The sequence below is a fragment of the Neodiprion virginianus genome, chromosome 4 (genome assembly GCF_021901495.1).
Source record: "Neodiprion virginianus isolate iyNeoVirg1 chromosome 4, iyNeoVirg1.1, whole genome shotgun sequence".
In the NCBI taxonomy this organism is placed as follows: domain Eukaryota; kingdom Metazoa; phylum Arthropoda; class Insecta; order Hymenoptera; family Diprionidae; genus Neodiprion; species Neodiprion virginianus.
This window is the reverse complement of record NC_060880.1, coordinates 32,568,249-32,583,566: the sequence shown is the minus strand read 5'-3', so window position 1 is coordinate 32,583,566 and position 15,318 is coordinate 32,568,249. Positions and strand designations below refer to the sequence as shown.

The window sequence follows — 15,318 nt, the reverse complement described above, 5'->3', positions numbered from 1 at the left end:
CTATTACAGTGATCGAATTTTCTTTCGTATATTACTTGTCAAACCATTTGCGTCCAATTATATGAGAAATACATATGTTCCAACTGTCATCGGAATTTAGGTGTATTATTTCAATCATATTTCACCGGGTCACGCACATATTTCACTGTGGAACAGTCACAATGTATTACACGACGGCATGCATGTTGTTTATTGAACACCTACCTTATGCGATATTTGAAAAGTGACATATTGATAAAAACATCACCTTATGATACGCTGTTATGCAATAACTTTGTTATCGAGTTACCGTTTCAAGTTTAAAATTTTTTACCACAGTATCAATTTCCGATTGTATCTATCAGGATTTTTCAATTACCGTATAAACTATGAAAGATCTGAGCATATCGGACGGTTATTAATTTAATTTTAATGTGTATGCCGAAATGCCACAGCGCAAACCTAATTAAAACGGTCTAAAATACATTTCACGTAATTATAATAAGATAGGGCGGGGAAGTTCATTTCGAGAAGCTTCATAACTTTGTGAGAAACTTCCCCACAGCTTACTGCGCGCACCGTTAAAAATTCCGAAGCACAAAAATTATGCCCAAGGTTAAAGTTCGACGGTTGTGAAGCTAAGACCGTTTGAAAACGCGATCACGTTCGCAGGAGTAATTCATGCCGTGGTTCGCAGACATTCTAAAAATTATTGCTAGTCGCGATATCGGAGAAGCTCAGGCAACTATGTACAGCATTATACAATATACGTCTGATTTTTCAGATATGGAAGAGAAACTTTCTAGTTATAGTTCTGTATTTGACTAAGAGTTTACCCAGCCTTAATAGCCTTGTTTAATTTACTCCTCCGCATAGCCATTCATTATAGTCACGGCCACACTCGATTTTCCAGGAATCCGATGGTGATAAAAAAAAAGTAATTATGAAATCGGATTACTCGGGAATAATTAGGAGAGAAAAAACAGACTCGTCCACAGTCATCCAAGGGAATTGGTCTGTAGCCATTCCTGAATGTAATTTCCAATTATCTCACGTAATAATTCAGCGTTCTTTTAATATTTATAGTGGGTATATATTGTATGAATCATAAATTAATCGGTCGGAGAAATGCGGAATTGGCGAGGGACACCATTTCCAGCGGCAATGTAACGTCGACGAACGGCGAGAACACACATTATCAATTAGAGATAATTACACTCCAGCGAAGATGAGATCATTTCTGCTGGACATTATAGCGAAGCGATAGCTTACTCGTGAAAGACATGTTCATCGAGGTTTTACATATCTACATGTATACATTTTTTCAAAATGTTTATTCCTGGCACGCAAATGTGCAATTACGGACGAACAGGGCTGATCATCTTACGAGCGTGGAATTCAAGCAAAATACGCTTTTTCCCAGTCTGCATGTTTTATTTGCTCGTAAAAGATCGAGTATCACGGACTTTTATTGCTCGTGCTTAATGCGAACTTGACTGCTTGTCAATACCAGGGGCGTCGTGACGTTTTCTAATATTCATAATTTCAGCTTTCGAAGTCGTCGATACATTCACCAGAAAACAAAGGCGGGGAAAAAATGCACAGAAAAAGTGTCCTCATAATAATCAGGACATAAAACAAGCTCCCGCTTCGAAGCGAGGCTGAAAGTATATTGTCTCTTATCAAAAAAACTATTGAAAATATTTTGTATTTGATTACCTAGACGTCATTGGTATCTCCACGTATCTCCCGCCGAGTATGAAGTACTATATTCGAAGTAAATAAAATGTTAAATTGAAATTCTAGATGCTGATATCGATTTTCGCCTTCTCAAAGACGGGATCCTTTCCCAGTGGAATATTTCGCGTTACAAATGTGTACATCCGAGATGTTTACCGCATCTCTGTATCACACAGCATTCGGTACATGTACATACATCAGCCCGCACTACTGCCAAGGGGATGTCATTCAGCTGGCTCGATTGATAACGAACCGGTCTTTTCTATGATTGCCCCACATGTTGTGAGATAATAAGCTTTAGCGATAAATCGCAGCATTGGCTAACAAGTCTATCTATCGCCGCAGCAAACGCAGAAGCTCCTTATGGCCATCCACCACAACAGTTCCATTTTCCCAACAGAAGCAGCAACTCGAACAGTCTCCTTAGTCTCGTCGTTGCCCGACTACACGAACTTCAAGTTACCCGGTTGTTTGGCAACTCTGTTGTGAGATGATTCCCTGCAGGTTCCTTCTCATCCGAAGATAACATATTATTAGTTCGCGAGCTTTTGAAATAAGAACATATTATATTCGTTTCATGCAAAGGAATCACATATTTTACCTAATGCAATTTAATTATGCAAAAGTAACGAATTGATGAAATGATCAACTTTTTTTAATATCATTTGTCACATTTCTTGGTATCTGAGACTTGACGTACGCTTATAGGTATAACGTATAAAAAATATATGTATCCGCCAGAACGGTCTTTCATCATACTCTTGTCATATTTGTTTCCGGCGAGTCATTTGTCATCGAGAGTTATCACAACGCCAAGATTCAGAATTGTACTGTCGGGAACTCGTGGCATGCGGAAGAAAAATTAAACCCGCATAAACACGCAGATGTTATGCTACGTAATTAATTGTAAGTATATTTAACAGTGCCTTCATTAACGGCATAGTGGAAGATTTTTAAATCAGGGATCACAATTAATAATATGTCTCAGTGTAAATATTGTTTAACGCCAAAAATTTGTGACGGCAACTACTATTGTCTCGGATGAGTTTGGCGTATAGTTTAAAAACTCAGCCGACAGTTTCATACGTGGCGTTTTCGGTTTTGTTGTTGATTAACGGGGTGCGCTGTAGGCATGTTATACCTGCGTATTTACGTACAAAGTACACAAATTAAATGGGGGCGTAGGGGAATAGCGAACGCAAAAGCGACCGACACACCCTACCACACCTTATCTTGGGGCTCAGGCCCAAAACCACATCAAAGTCTGCACCCTCGTAGCAGCAACGGCCGTTTTACTAACAATAAGCCGGAGTTTTCCCATTGTTCCAACCACAACGGAAGATTTCTGCAAGAGGATGCGCGGAGTTAGACGAGCTTTTGAATATGCCAGGCTCATTTTGGGATTCCTATGCAAGGCTATAGATTCTCAAGTCGCGGCAACAAACAAACGTACAATTAAGACCTTGGCTCGATGGTCGGTATGGTTTAAAGGCGCGCCGGACGCTTGCAGACTTATTCGCAAGAACATTTTCCCGCGCGTTATCACCGGATTGTCTGCAATCGCAGAGACCGCGTTTCGTTATTGCGTACAAGCTATACGCAGACTACGTGCCGACAAAACATCCTGTTCCGGTCGTCGCAGCAGAACAAAAACTGATTCTCCACTCTTCTTCAAAAGTATGAACATTCTGCCGAAATCTTTTTGTCTCGCGTCGTATGTGCAGGAGAACGGACTCAAAGCCATGGAAAAATTTCGTCGTTACAAGTCCATAATTGATGTATTACCGTATGAAAAATCTGAAAATTTACTCCGGGCGGTTGAGGAAAAGTTTATAAAGCTTGGCTGTGCTCCCGGGTCGTAACTACGTTGCAATTTGGGGAATCGATTGGGATAATTAATAATTTTCGAAAATGGCGAAGGCCTCACGCCTCGCAGATTTTACTCTCGATTGCCAGTCGTCGTCGCTCTGCCAATCAGGCGCAGTTATTTCTTGAAGTAATTAATTAAAGTCGCATCAGTCGAATCTCTCGGCAACCCTCGCGGGGGGATGGGGACTAATTCATCCCCACGTTGTTTCCTAGGATTATCTGGTGAAGCGGAGCTTCCAGGGGCGGCGTAGCTCACTGATGTTGTTATTAAATTATTCCGAGCCTCAGTTTTCTGTACGAGGGATCAAGGAGGCGAAGAGCCCACTACGTTATAGTGCTACAGATGGGGGAGGCGTGACGCGCCTCGCTCCGCTTGTAATTCCTTTTCGTGTCCTCGCATTTGACGCCTCCAAGGGACGCGTCCGCGAGCGATCCTGAAATCCGAGGAGCGCGTCACCCGCGCCCTCGTTGCTGATCACGTATAAATGTAGGCGTATCATCACGGCGAAAATTCGATTTGATTATAGCATAGCCGCATCGGTGCGAATGATCAACGGGATCTACGGACTGGCAGCGCTCTTGCGAAAGGACAGCACAAGAGCGCGAACGAATGAAGATAGCGCGAATCCAACGCGAATTCGTACCGAATCAATAGGCACAAACCTACCACCCACCCGCTGGTGTGGTGTGCTAGAGTGGAAAAAATTTTCGGCATTGTTTTTTCCCCGGCAATAAATCCGTTCCCCGAGAGGTTCGGCCTTCCAGGGCCCTTTTCCCTTCTCCGTTCACCAGATTTATACGATCAATGGTATTCCCCGATTTTCCACGCGTCGCGTAGCTGGTCGTGAATGTTTTCGTCAAAGGAAAAAGCCGACAAAAATTCGAATCAAAAATCTTTGTTGAAATCCGAACCTAGATATCTTGGCTCCCGAGCACGACAGGCACTGCTCGCCGTATTGGCTTACTCGTAGATACAAAATTACCAGCATCTCGTTAGCGCAGGTAATTCCCTGGGCGGTTTTGTGTCAACGGATCGAACGGCTGGCCGGTTCAGCCACCCCCGAGTCTAGCTAGGCCCCGATACACCGTCACACACGCGACACCGCGTGTCCACGCCTCGGCCCCCGGGATTATAGATCGGATGGCACGCGGCGTATGGTGGACAACGATTTCTCGTTAACAACAATTGTCCTCTTTCGAACCGCGTTATCTATCGACAGCCGTAAAAGCTCGGGGGTGTTTAAAGTCCTCAGGATCTGTCGCCCCGCGTAACAGGTTTCCAGCATTTCGCCGTTTGCAGTTCACGGGGATTGTGGAAATAGTCGAGGAATGACGTTCACACCGCCAGTAGGTACCGTTCGTTTCCTGGCTGGAGAGTCTCTGAATTGAAGGTAAAAGTTTACTCTCTGCAAATATTTATCGTTCGCGGGGGTGTCGTGCTTTTACAGTGATCAGAGATCACGCTCTTAGGCGACGACGACGGCGACGTGCCAACGTCGCGACGCCCTCCCAGCGACTGGGAAAGCTGCATCAAACGCAGATGGCAGTGTTAGTTTTGCGCGGGAGTTTCTGCGGAGCAACGCTCAAAGTGAAAGCGCCTGGCTACCCCTAAATCCTCGGCTCGAATCTCTCCCCTCTAAACCCGATCGATTCCTCAAATACATATATTGCTGACGCGCGGATGTGTGCGGGCAAAGCACGATCGCGGATGCTCCTAATATGTGAACGCACACGGTACGTGTGAAGAGTAGTTGGCCCGCGATTATCCCCGTGCTGATCGCACTGCACGGCTAGAGTCGTGGAGAACTGGGATGGGGATTATTTTCCAGCCCTTATTAAACCCTGACTCTGGCGTCCGCGGACGGAGATTTCTGCTGCATCGGGAAAATTCTAGCCGAGCACTTGATGCACGGGGGTGCACGAGCATCTATCCTCGTCTCATTATTTATCCCGTTATTATATCCCGTCTAGGTTGTATGTTTATGAGGATTTTCAGGGAACATCTCTGCGCGTGACGTCTATTGCATGCAACGGATACATCGATATCGCGTCACTTACATCTGTGGAGGCTCAAACGCTTCCCGCATAATTCAAAATCTACCCTCCAGGAATCGTCCAATTCACTCCTGCCACATTATGGCATATATGCGATCATATTCGGGAAAAGGACGCGATAATTGTCTCGATTTTATACTTCTTGTGAAGACTTCTTAACTCCGTTCAAATAATTCAAATAATCAGTATTCCGTCTGGACGATAGGATAATGAATATTGCGAATAGTCACGGCGAGAATCGAAAAGGGTTCTGAAAAAAAAAGGATTTGTTTATTTAAATCCCGGGGGTTGAGAAGGTCCCGCCAGACTGTAACTGCATCCTGCCACTTGACTCTGTCCATTCCGGAGACTTACTTTGCCCTGTTCTATTCCTAGGCCGTAAACCCCATCCGCTCTCTCATTTCAACGCAGAGATTTGTTCATGGGCAATTATCTACTCCCTCTCTAATTCATCTCTGTATTTTTCACGCTCTATCATTAATATGTACATAGCCAAGCCAGGCAAATTGGACTCGTAAAGGCTTTTAGAAATCCACCCGCGATAAATTCGTTTCTTAGAACTCTTTCAAAGTTCAAACAATCCAAGCTCTAACTTTATTCCTCTTGAGACTCGTTAAGTTCACCCAGCCAAGATCCACCAATCATAGAAACTTAACGAAACTTCTATCTCCCGGTGAAATAATCCTTTGAAAATCATTCCACCACAGGCTCCACTGAATCTTTGAACTATGCATATCGTGGTACCGGATGCGATGAATTATATATGGTGAACTTTTGAGTTTCACTAAATTCTACACCGCTAACTGATTTTTCAGTATTCTCTTTTTTGTTCATAAGCTTTTCCGACCCGTACGTCTTGTAGATTTCATTTAATTCATCCCGTAATCAATGTTCATGCGGTCGACTGGGAATTCCAGTTTTTTAATATGATTTGGAGATTTCCGGTTTGCTAAGTTGGTTTTAGCACATAAATATCTAATCGTAAAATCCTGGGACTGAAACGTGCAACGTTCAATTAGTAAAAGACTTATTATTCATGCACATATACATATATTTATACCGATGAACTGCCAGTGTAGAACGATGCGCGATGGAGATGAGGAGAGAGGATGGTAGCGTGCAGCGAGGAAGAGAGAAAGAGAGAGAGAGAGGGCCTGAACTTAATAACCAAACTCAGATTAGGTGATTATAAATGAGCTTGGATTAGGTCGAGTGATTACAGAACGGATTATACGGTTTAGACTCGAGTTTGATTACATCTCTCAAAAGAACTACCTTATACCGCACATAGTGAGGGGCATCAGAACAAGACAGCGTATCAGTCGGGGAAAGCGGGAGAAGATGACTTAATCCGATTATTTCGGAGTAAATTTGCGAATCGTTATTATGGCTTTTCTATGAATCGTACGATGCAAACCTGCAGTGTATTAATATCGGTCTTAGATTGCATTGGCTCAACTTCTTTCGCCAAACTGGTATTCTTTGGAAAGCTTTTGAATGAGGCGTAAATTAGGTGATTCGCTCTTCATTCGGATTGAGTTAAAGTTATAAAATGAATACTACAAGGAGTTGGACGCCCAAGATCGCGAACTCATCCCAATTTCCCCCGAGCACAATTGCTTGGCAAATTGATTCCACAGCCACAAGGTCTAAGGGATGTGGGATGAAAATTTGGGGGTATTGAGCTGCGGGGTAGGGCCGAGAGAGACTCGTTTCGATCTTTCATTTCCAGATGGATTTCGTCGGTGGGATGCACGCGCCGCGTTAACGTCGTGTAATTGCTGCTCAATGTGCGGTTGTGAGTGCGGCCACCGCGTCAGCGAAACCCCTGCAGAAACGGTGGTTCGGGTTATTGCCTTCGTTGGTAGCATTCTGTAACAACCCCCGGACTTTGGCTGGGAACAAAGCAGATGGAAATCCTTAACAGTTATTGGCTGGTGGTGGGCGCCACACGTTGGCCAGCGTATAAAAGGGCACCGATGTAATTTATCGAAGGTTGTATTTGGGGAGTTAGCCGTTTCTTTCAATTAGGTAATTGAAACCGGCGGGACTTTAATGCTTTTCTGGCCGCAGATCATTCCTGTTGCCGGCTCAACCAGCCTCTGGATATCCGTTACCGGACATTCGGTCTCACGCTTAATTTCGGCACGAATTTGATGCGATATCCACAGCTGCAGACTCACGGTGATTGGGGCGGAAAACCGAACATGAGAAGAGCTTTTTTTTTAATCTCTTTTTGTAATTGACGCGAGATGCAAACGCCCCACGTATGAAATGCTAGATTGACGGGGTGCAACGGGTGCTTAACGAGTCTGCTGATCCCACAAGAAATTCAATTTTGGTCGCCGGTTTCGTTCAGGAACGAGGTCAGGTTCGTATTAGCGGAGGTTTCGGCTGGTCGTAACTCAACGGACGATGCATCATGCCTCGCCTTAACTCTCAGACAAAATAAGTCTGCCAGCAACCAGCTCACCGGTGTACGCCAGGATGTACGTTCAACCGGGGTGCGCGTATGCTAATTAAGACACACTATCCCGTGTAATTGCATTTAAGTTCGAGGTAATGCCGTGCCACCTGCTTTGCGGGGGATGGAGAAAGGACCTCAAGGAAACCATCCTGCGAGGTGAAATTCGAACGGGTATTTCTCGTCGGAAGGGGAATCCCGCACATTTCTCATAAGTATGTGTAATGCGACATCAACCCTACAAGCATCATTCGTCTGTAATCATTAAAAATCTGTACCACAGACGGTTGAGCGTATTCTGAATGTACCTTACATCTACCTGGTCGGTAACTCGGAACACGCGATGCAGGTAAACGCGGGCGTCCCTCGAGATCTTTTGTCTCACCGGAAGACGGAAAGTCGCCTGGGGGTGCTGGGGGAGGAGGTGATATCCAGGTCTGCAGGCAAACAATCGAAAGCTGATGTGAAAGCAATATGAAGCAATGCGTGCAGGAGCAGCAGGCGAAACTGTGTTCCACCTTTTCATCTCATCGCGGGGAAGAGACAACAGAAAACCCGGGCAGAGAAAGGTCGCTGCATAAGAACCGAGGCAGCGAGGAGAGGCTGCTGTCATTTTCCTGGATATTAAATATTAATCCCACGAAATGACTAGCACGCCGGCAGTCTTTCGCTCCCGCTTTCCACCCCACGCTTCGCCACCCCCTCCCGCCCCACCGCCGCCTCATTCGTGCACCTCGCAATCTCCGTCTCGGTCCTCCGACCAACCATCGCCGTCGCCACGTTTCTACTCTTCTCTAAGCAATGAGAAGTAATCTAGGAGCTGGATTAACCGGGGCTCAAGATATCAGCTTGGATTTACCGCGTGAGGGCCACGTGCGTCCCACAAGCGAGGCGGAGCTGAAGATATACGGCAACAAAAAGACGCCATCCCCCGTCGTCGTACGGTCCAAAGTGCAATTGCCTCCTGCCGCTTTTCGCCTAGTCTCAAGGCACCCCTTCCCACTTTTTTTACCATTTCATTCGTTTTTCCCACCTCTGTCGCCGCGAACCTGTAATGCGACGCTTGCCAATACGGTTTAATTAATCCCGGCGAGAATACCGCGTGCAGGGGTTAATCCTATACCATTGACAGTCGCGAATGCCACCTGCAGGCGTGGCTTTTTACTTTTTTTACCATCTTGCTGCTTCAACTGTTCACTAGATATTTTATGAAAAGAATTCTCAACGCCATATTCATTCCCCGGAGTGCACATGTCGAGTTTCAGCTCCTGATCCAACCACGACAAAATCACGCTGCAGAACTCTTCGCTGTGAATTGTTTTGAAACGGTTCAAAGTCTGCGTTGGGAGCATCTGGGTGAACCTTTGAGTTCACTTGACCCATTTTTTTATCCCCTCCCTTTTGAATACAATATAGTTGAGCCACCGCATCTCTTAATTGTCTTGCAGGCTGAGTTTCGATATGTATAATGGGCTCACACACATATACAAACGCAAACACACGGTATTGTATAAGTCGTTCAGTTTCATCCTGGCTACCCACGTATATTTACGAGACGCAACGGAACTCTCATTTCACTCATCTCTTTGTACCTTGTCCGCATTAAGGAGCTACTAATCGCTTGTTCAGATATTTTTGGCTCGTTTTTCTTTTCAATTTCTCTCACGAAACTTCCTGAAATTACGTCGTCGAACTTGCGGAAGTTGCGTGACCGAGAAAAATGAATGTTTCAGTCATTTTCACCGTTTCTTTTACGCTATGAATAAGACGCGAAAACGTTATTCGTGCCTTGTGTCTAATACACATTCTCTTGTTGCGCGGTTTTCTGATACATCGATCTAAATGATCATAGCTTTAGGATGAAGTAAGAAAGTCGTTCCTTCCTTTGAATACTCCCAATTCGAAATCTTACGAGTTTTCTAAGATAATTCTAGAACCATTCTTCTTTCGTATAGATCTGAAAAAAGTAATCATCAAGATTATGCTCTCAACGTATTATAATGTTGATTCGGCCGAATAAATTACAAGAACCAGTCAATACCCCAGCCGAATTTCGATAGGTTTCAGTGAAGGACCGTACGGTCTGTGTCTTAGGAAAAGCAGCAAGTACTAAATTTCAGTTATAACATGGTTGTATAATTTACTTTGAGTGCTTGTAAACATCCGTAATAAAATTAAAACCCATTATGCAGGATCGTTCAGACAAATACCCGATTTTTAATGCGCCAGCGACTATTTCTCTCTCTTTCTTTCTCTCCTCCTCAATCTCTTATCCCCCGAAACCGTACAGGTATAAACACAGACATATACCAGCTGTAACGCAATCGAGATGTTTACACGACCCTACACAAAACTCGAGAGTCATAATTCACGACCTTCTTCCCATACTGACAATGAAAGTATCCAACGATACACCAATTTCCCGCGGGTTATTTCACGCGCCCACGAGAATCGGCCAAACGCTATGCGTGCGTGCGTGATGCGTGCCTGCCTGCGTGCCTCCTCCTGCAGGCCTCGGTTTCGGCAGTCCAGGATGGAGGTTCTCACAGCACCCGTTGCGATGTTGTTGCAGCCGTACTCCGGGAAATGGGGCGCCCCGTTGCATCCGCGCCTCGACGAACCCTAGCCCCGGATGTGCGATATTCCGTAATCGCAGTCGTCACGACACGCGCCTTGCTCACACATTCGCACGTGCCAAAATCTACCGGCGCAGAGGTGGGCCATCCTATCTCGAAGCTCGTGTGGACGTAATGAAACCACTCGAGGCGTGGGCGTGCACTGCTTCGCCTAGATGAGGTCCGTCTTTCACGCCTCCGGGCGAGTATCTTCCGGGGAATGAAACGCTCGCGGGCGGGGCGGATCGAGCTCTTTGCGTTCAGCGATGTAAGACGACGATGTGTTTTTTTTTTTCCCTTGATCAGCAACTTTTTCGTTCACCTTTGCAGGAGATTTGTCAAAAACATGCGATTATCGGTGCTTTCGAGAAACGCACTGCCTGCGGGTCGCGGCCGGGCAATTCGCGACGGTATAATTAACGACACTTTCCTGAGGCGGTCATGGGATTTATGGTGAATATCAAAGATACGTGAGACGAGGGCGTGGAACAAGATTTAAGATGTAGTCGAATCCATTGTGCTTGTAGATATGACTAAGTATTGTGAACTATAAACGTCCATACACGTTGTTTTTGAAAAGAAATAGAGGGTAGCGATAATCAAGTCCGTGCAATATGTCAACTTTCGATGCGCCAAAATCACGATTGATTAGTTACGGGGAACGTCGAGCAAGGCAGTCCCGGGCTGTGCTCCTGATACCTGGGGGGCAGGTCCGACTTTTTGTTCTTCAACAGTCTGGAACGGATCGTAACTACGACAAGGCCGGCGATAATGGTCACGGCCATACCGATGGTAAGAATGAGGCTCAAAGAATAACTTTTATCGTTTCTGTTATTCTCGGCTGTTATTCGTTGAACCTGGATGGTGGCTGACACCTCTTCGGAGGATCCATCGAGACCTGCTACGCAGGTCCAGTTTCCAACGTCATGGGACTGTTTCCTTCCTGAATACCGAAAGAGGGAAATAATGTTTAGAAGTACTAAAATGATGATGAAGTTAAAAAAAACTGTATTTCGTTTCGATCGAGCAGTCAGATACATACCCATGACTAATTCTAGCTCACAGCTAGTGATTGTTTGTCCTGTTTTATATCGGGAGTTCGTCGACTGTTGGATACCATTTCCATTCGGTTGGATCCATCGACAGTAGTTGATGGAATATTCATATCCAGGAGGTATGAAGCAGGACAGCTGCGTGGATGTCTGCTCCAAGTACACCACACTGGCTGTGGGGACGAGTGGCGTATCTACGATTTAACAGAAATCGAGTCATTAAGAAATCACCTGGTAGATCAAATCCTTTACGAATAGCGATAAGCAGACGCAAAAAATTCCTGGACGGTCCCCCGCATTAGGTTGTCATCAAATTGATACGTTATTGATGAATGTCCACGATCGGTTAAGTAAGATCTTACTTTGTACCCGATATTATATTTCACCAAGCAATTACGCTATCGTGAGAGTGACCAGTTAATCCCACGACGTCTGTTGTATCTTATTGTGCGATATCAAAGTAATTTGGATACGTAATCCGAGTAATTTGGGTATTTAATCCGAGCATTCATTTAAACATACAAGATAACGATTGTCAAGTCATATCTAAATTCTAGAATTCAAATCCATCCTGATATGGTAAAAGATTATAGTAAACCAGCAATTTGACAAACCTGTAACAACGACGTTAACATTTGTGCCAACTTCCTCTCCATCAACAGTCCCCATCCTGCATTGCCAATCGCCTTCATCCGTTTCTTCGGAAGCTGGAACTACGGCGCCGCACTCTCCGAGTGACAGCCCCATCCCATCGTAAGAGAGAACCGAGGGTGACGATCCGGTTGAGGATACCGAGTAGGCCGTACCATTGGGGCTACGTACCCAGCAGTACCTCAATTCCGCGTCCACACTACACTTGATCTGAAAATCGAACCAAATAGACTCAATTTTTATTGATTCATTCGTGGGAATAATCGATGGCATTCGAAAGACACCGGAGCACGTAGTTCCGAAACTCACCGTGAAACTATCACCCTTTGTGACGTAGACGTCTTCAGTGATATGCGGAGTGCGAACATTTACGTTTTCGTCTCTTCTACGGGTAGGCACTGTTAGCACCGCACCCGATAACCCTGAGTCAGTGCCAACGATACACCTCCAGGCTCCGTAATCTAAGTAGGCTGGTTTCAGGATGGTTATTCCACAGTCGTGCTCTTGCACACTGGAAATCCCAGTTGAGGAGTGAGTTCCGAGTCCGTAATAGAGGTACCTGTTGCAAAGTCACGCGATATTTTCTTCAATAATTATCATTGCCTTGTATTAATTATTTCCGGTTGGGTAATAATAGCTCACCTGTCATCGCCGATTGCCTCGAGAACATTTAAGACTTCTCCATTCGGTTTCACAAATTGACATAATGAATAGGATGAGGCTCGCACGCGACAAAGTAGATTCACGCTGCCATCTTCAGAAACCGTAACGCTGGCGTTGAACGAGCTATCATCTAGAAGAACAAGAAGATGATGAACGATCGGTGAAACGTGAATTAAGAGAAGCGACCAGCGTCAAGGTTTATGGCGTACCGTAAACAACGACCTCGGTTACGTGTTCTATGAGATCCATTCTTCCTGCAATACTGTATTTCGCGGTCCAGAACCCCTCATGTACGCTGGTGACGGTCGAGATTTCTAGTTGGCAAGATCCTAGTTCCAAGGGCAGGGTTTGACCGCTCGGATTTGTGAGCCTGCACGAAGTCGCATCGCTTGGACCGAAAGTCATGGTGGCTGATTTACCGCGTTCGACGTGCAAAACTGTTGACTGGAAAACAAACCCGGATGATTGAACCTTGTCCAGTGAATCCGAGCACAAATGTGCATACCTACCTCAGTGGAAGCATTGCTATCTTCTACGACCGTGACTGAGAAAGTCGCGAAATAATTTATTTCTTCTCCAATTATCGCATCCAATCGCCAAGTGCCCGTGTGATTGCTGTTCACTCGAACTGTAACACCGCATTGACCGTACGAGCGGATATCATCCAAATTATCATTGGTGGCGTTGAGAACGTTGAATTCTTCACCCTCAACAGATAAAATTTATTACCTAGTAGTTACGTACTTGAATATACATTGTGGGATTTCTGATTTTCCGCCTTTTATACTCACACTTGGTAATTTGGCTGTGCAAGTGGTCAAATCTTCATACTCATCGACGATGCGAAGCGTGATTGAATTTCCGGAAAATACGCTAACCGCTCGGTTAGGAAAGTAAGTCGCCCACGTCGTCGTGATAGACTGAAAAGTAAAATGAGGCTTACCATCACGGTCGACCAATAAACGATATATTTAGAATACTCATCGTCAATTTTCGTCCACCTTGCTAGCTACGAGAGACGCGTCGATTGCCGTATCATTTGACAATTCCTCCCCTGTGAACAAGGACAGTTATCAGTACGGCAGTTCATGAAAATTTTTATAAACAAACAAACTAGTCTACGTATGCAGTATAAGCTAACGGATGTTGGGTCAAGACTTCACATTTATCCTCAAGAGGCTTTGAGGTATTTCAGAGGCCACGAAGCCTCCCACGGGATTTGATCTCTCTGCGACAGAATGATCGAACCATAAATATTGGGAGCTTAAAAATGGGACGAGCGGTAAGATAAATCTAGTTGTTTACCCAAAGTAATGGCGCAGAGGTACAAAGCTGCGCCTAGGACGGCAAATATGGTGCTGTGCGTCCCCATGTTGCCTACGGCGTACTGTCGACTATCGTTGACGACGATTGCGGTCTTCCTTGTGCAAGATAACTACTTGTGTATCTCTAGATCGGGCAGTGATCGATGCAGGTAATATTGGCTCGTGCTTATCAACTACGTGAGAGACAGCGGCTGATGTCATCTCACGTCTGGATGTCGTCGGATCTTCATGCACTTCGATGTCTCGCCTTGACCTTCTGCACGAACAGTTTCGATTATTCTTTTCGACTGCGTTACTTTTAAAATTAGCCATATTTCAAGCGACTCCAATTGAAGTATTTGTTGTCTGCATAGGTTAAAAATGCCATTACATGGCATTACCTTGTGATAAACGATGCCAAGCGTATCTCGAGAGCGCTTTTCTTCCATCATGCGTCAGTTGAACTTGAGACTGCGGTCAGTGCTTCACGGATACCTGAAGTATGGCGTCGAGTATTTCGGGATCGACCTTGTTTACAGCGACTGAAAAGATAGTAGCATCGTTTGCTTATCTTCTAAATATTGCGTACCGGATTATCTTGGCTACATCATGATTATGGGTGTCTAGGGCGAAAATATTACAACAATATTATTCGCGAAGCTCGCCATCGGTGAAAAGCCATTCACAATGAATGTGATTCGAATGGTGCAACACGAACATGTCATTGATTTTCCATTAAAAGAACGTTTCTTTTCCGATGGTAAAATGATTTCACCTATCGCGTCACGGGAGCTATGTAGTACATAATCTCACCCATCTGGTGGCATCACGAGGATTATACCGTCTTCTTTTTCTCATAGTCTACTTACTTTTCAATTGGACCGATTTTTTTTCCTTACAGGCGTCACGCCTAGACTAGAAAATTA

General features: G+C 45.0%; 1 protein-coding gene across 1 annotated transcript; it reads right to left on the bottom strand.

Moving 5' to 3' along the window:
• Nucleotides 1-10,221: 10,221 nt before the first annotated feature.
• On the bottom strand, nucleotides 10,222-14,510 carry LOC124302622 (uncharacterized). Its single transcript, XM_046758953.1, has 10 exons — nucleotides 14,394-14,510; nucleotides 14,090-14,142; nucleotides 13,880-14,008; nucleotides 13,598-13,795; nucleotides 13,298-13,532; nucleotides 13,068-13,218; nucleotides 12,735-12,984; nucleotides 12,389-12,635; nucleotides 11,765-11,968; nucleotides 10,222-11,665 (listed from the first exon to the last, which is right to left on the bottom strand). The coding sequence occupies exons 1-10, from the start codon at nucleotides 14,458-14,460 to the stop codon at nucleotides 11,361-11,363; spliced, it is 1,839 nt and encodes a 612-aa protein (XP_046614909.1). The 5' UTR covers nucleotides 14,461-14,510; the 3' UTR covers nucleotides 10,222-11,360.
• Nucleotides 14,511-15,318: the final 808 nt, after the last annotated feature.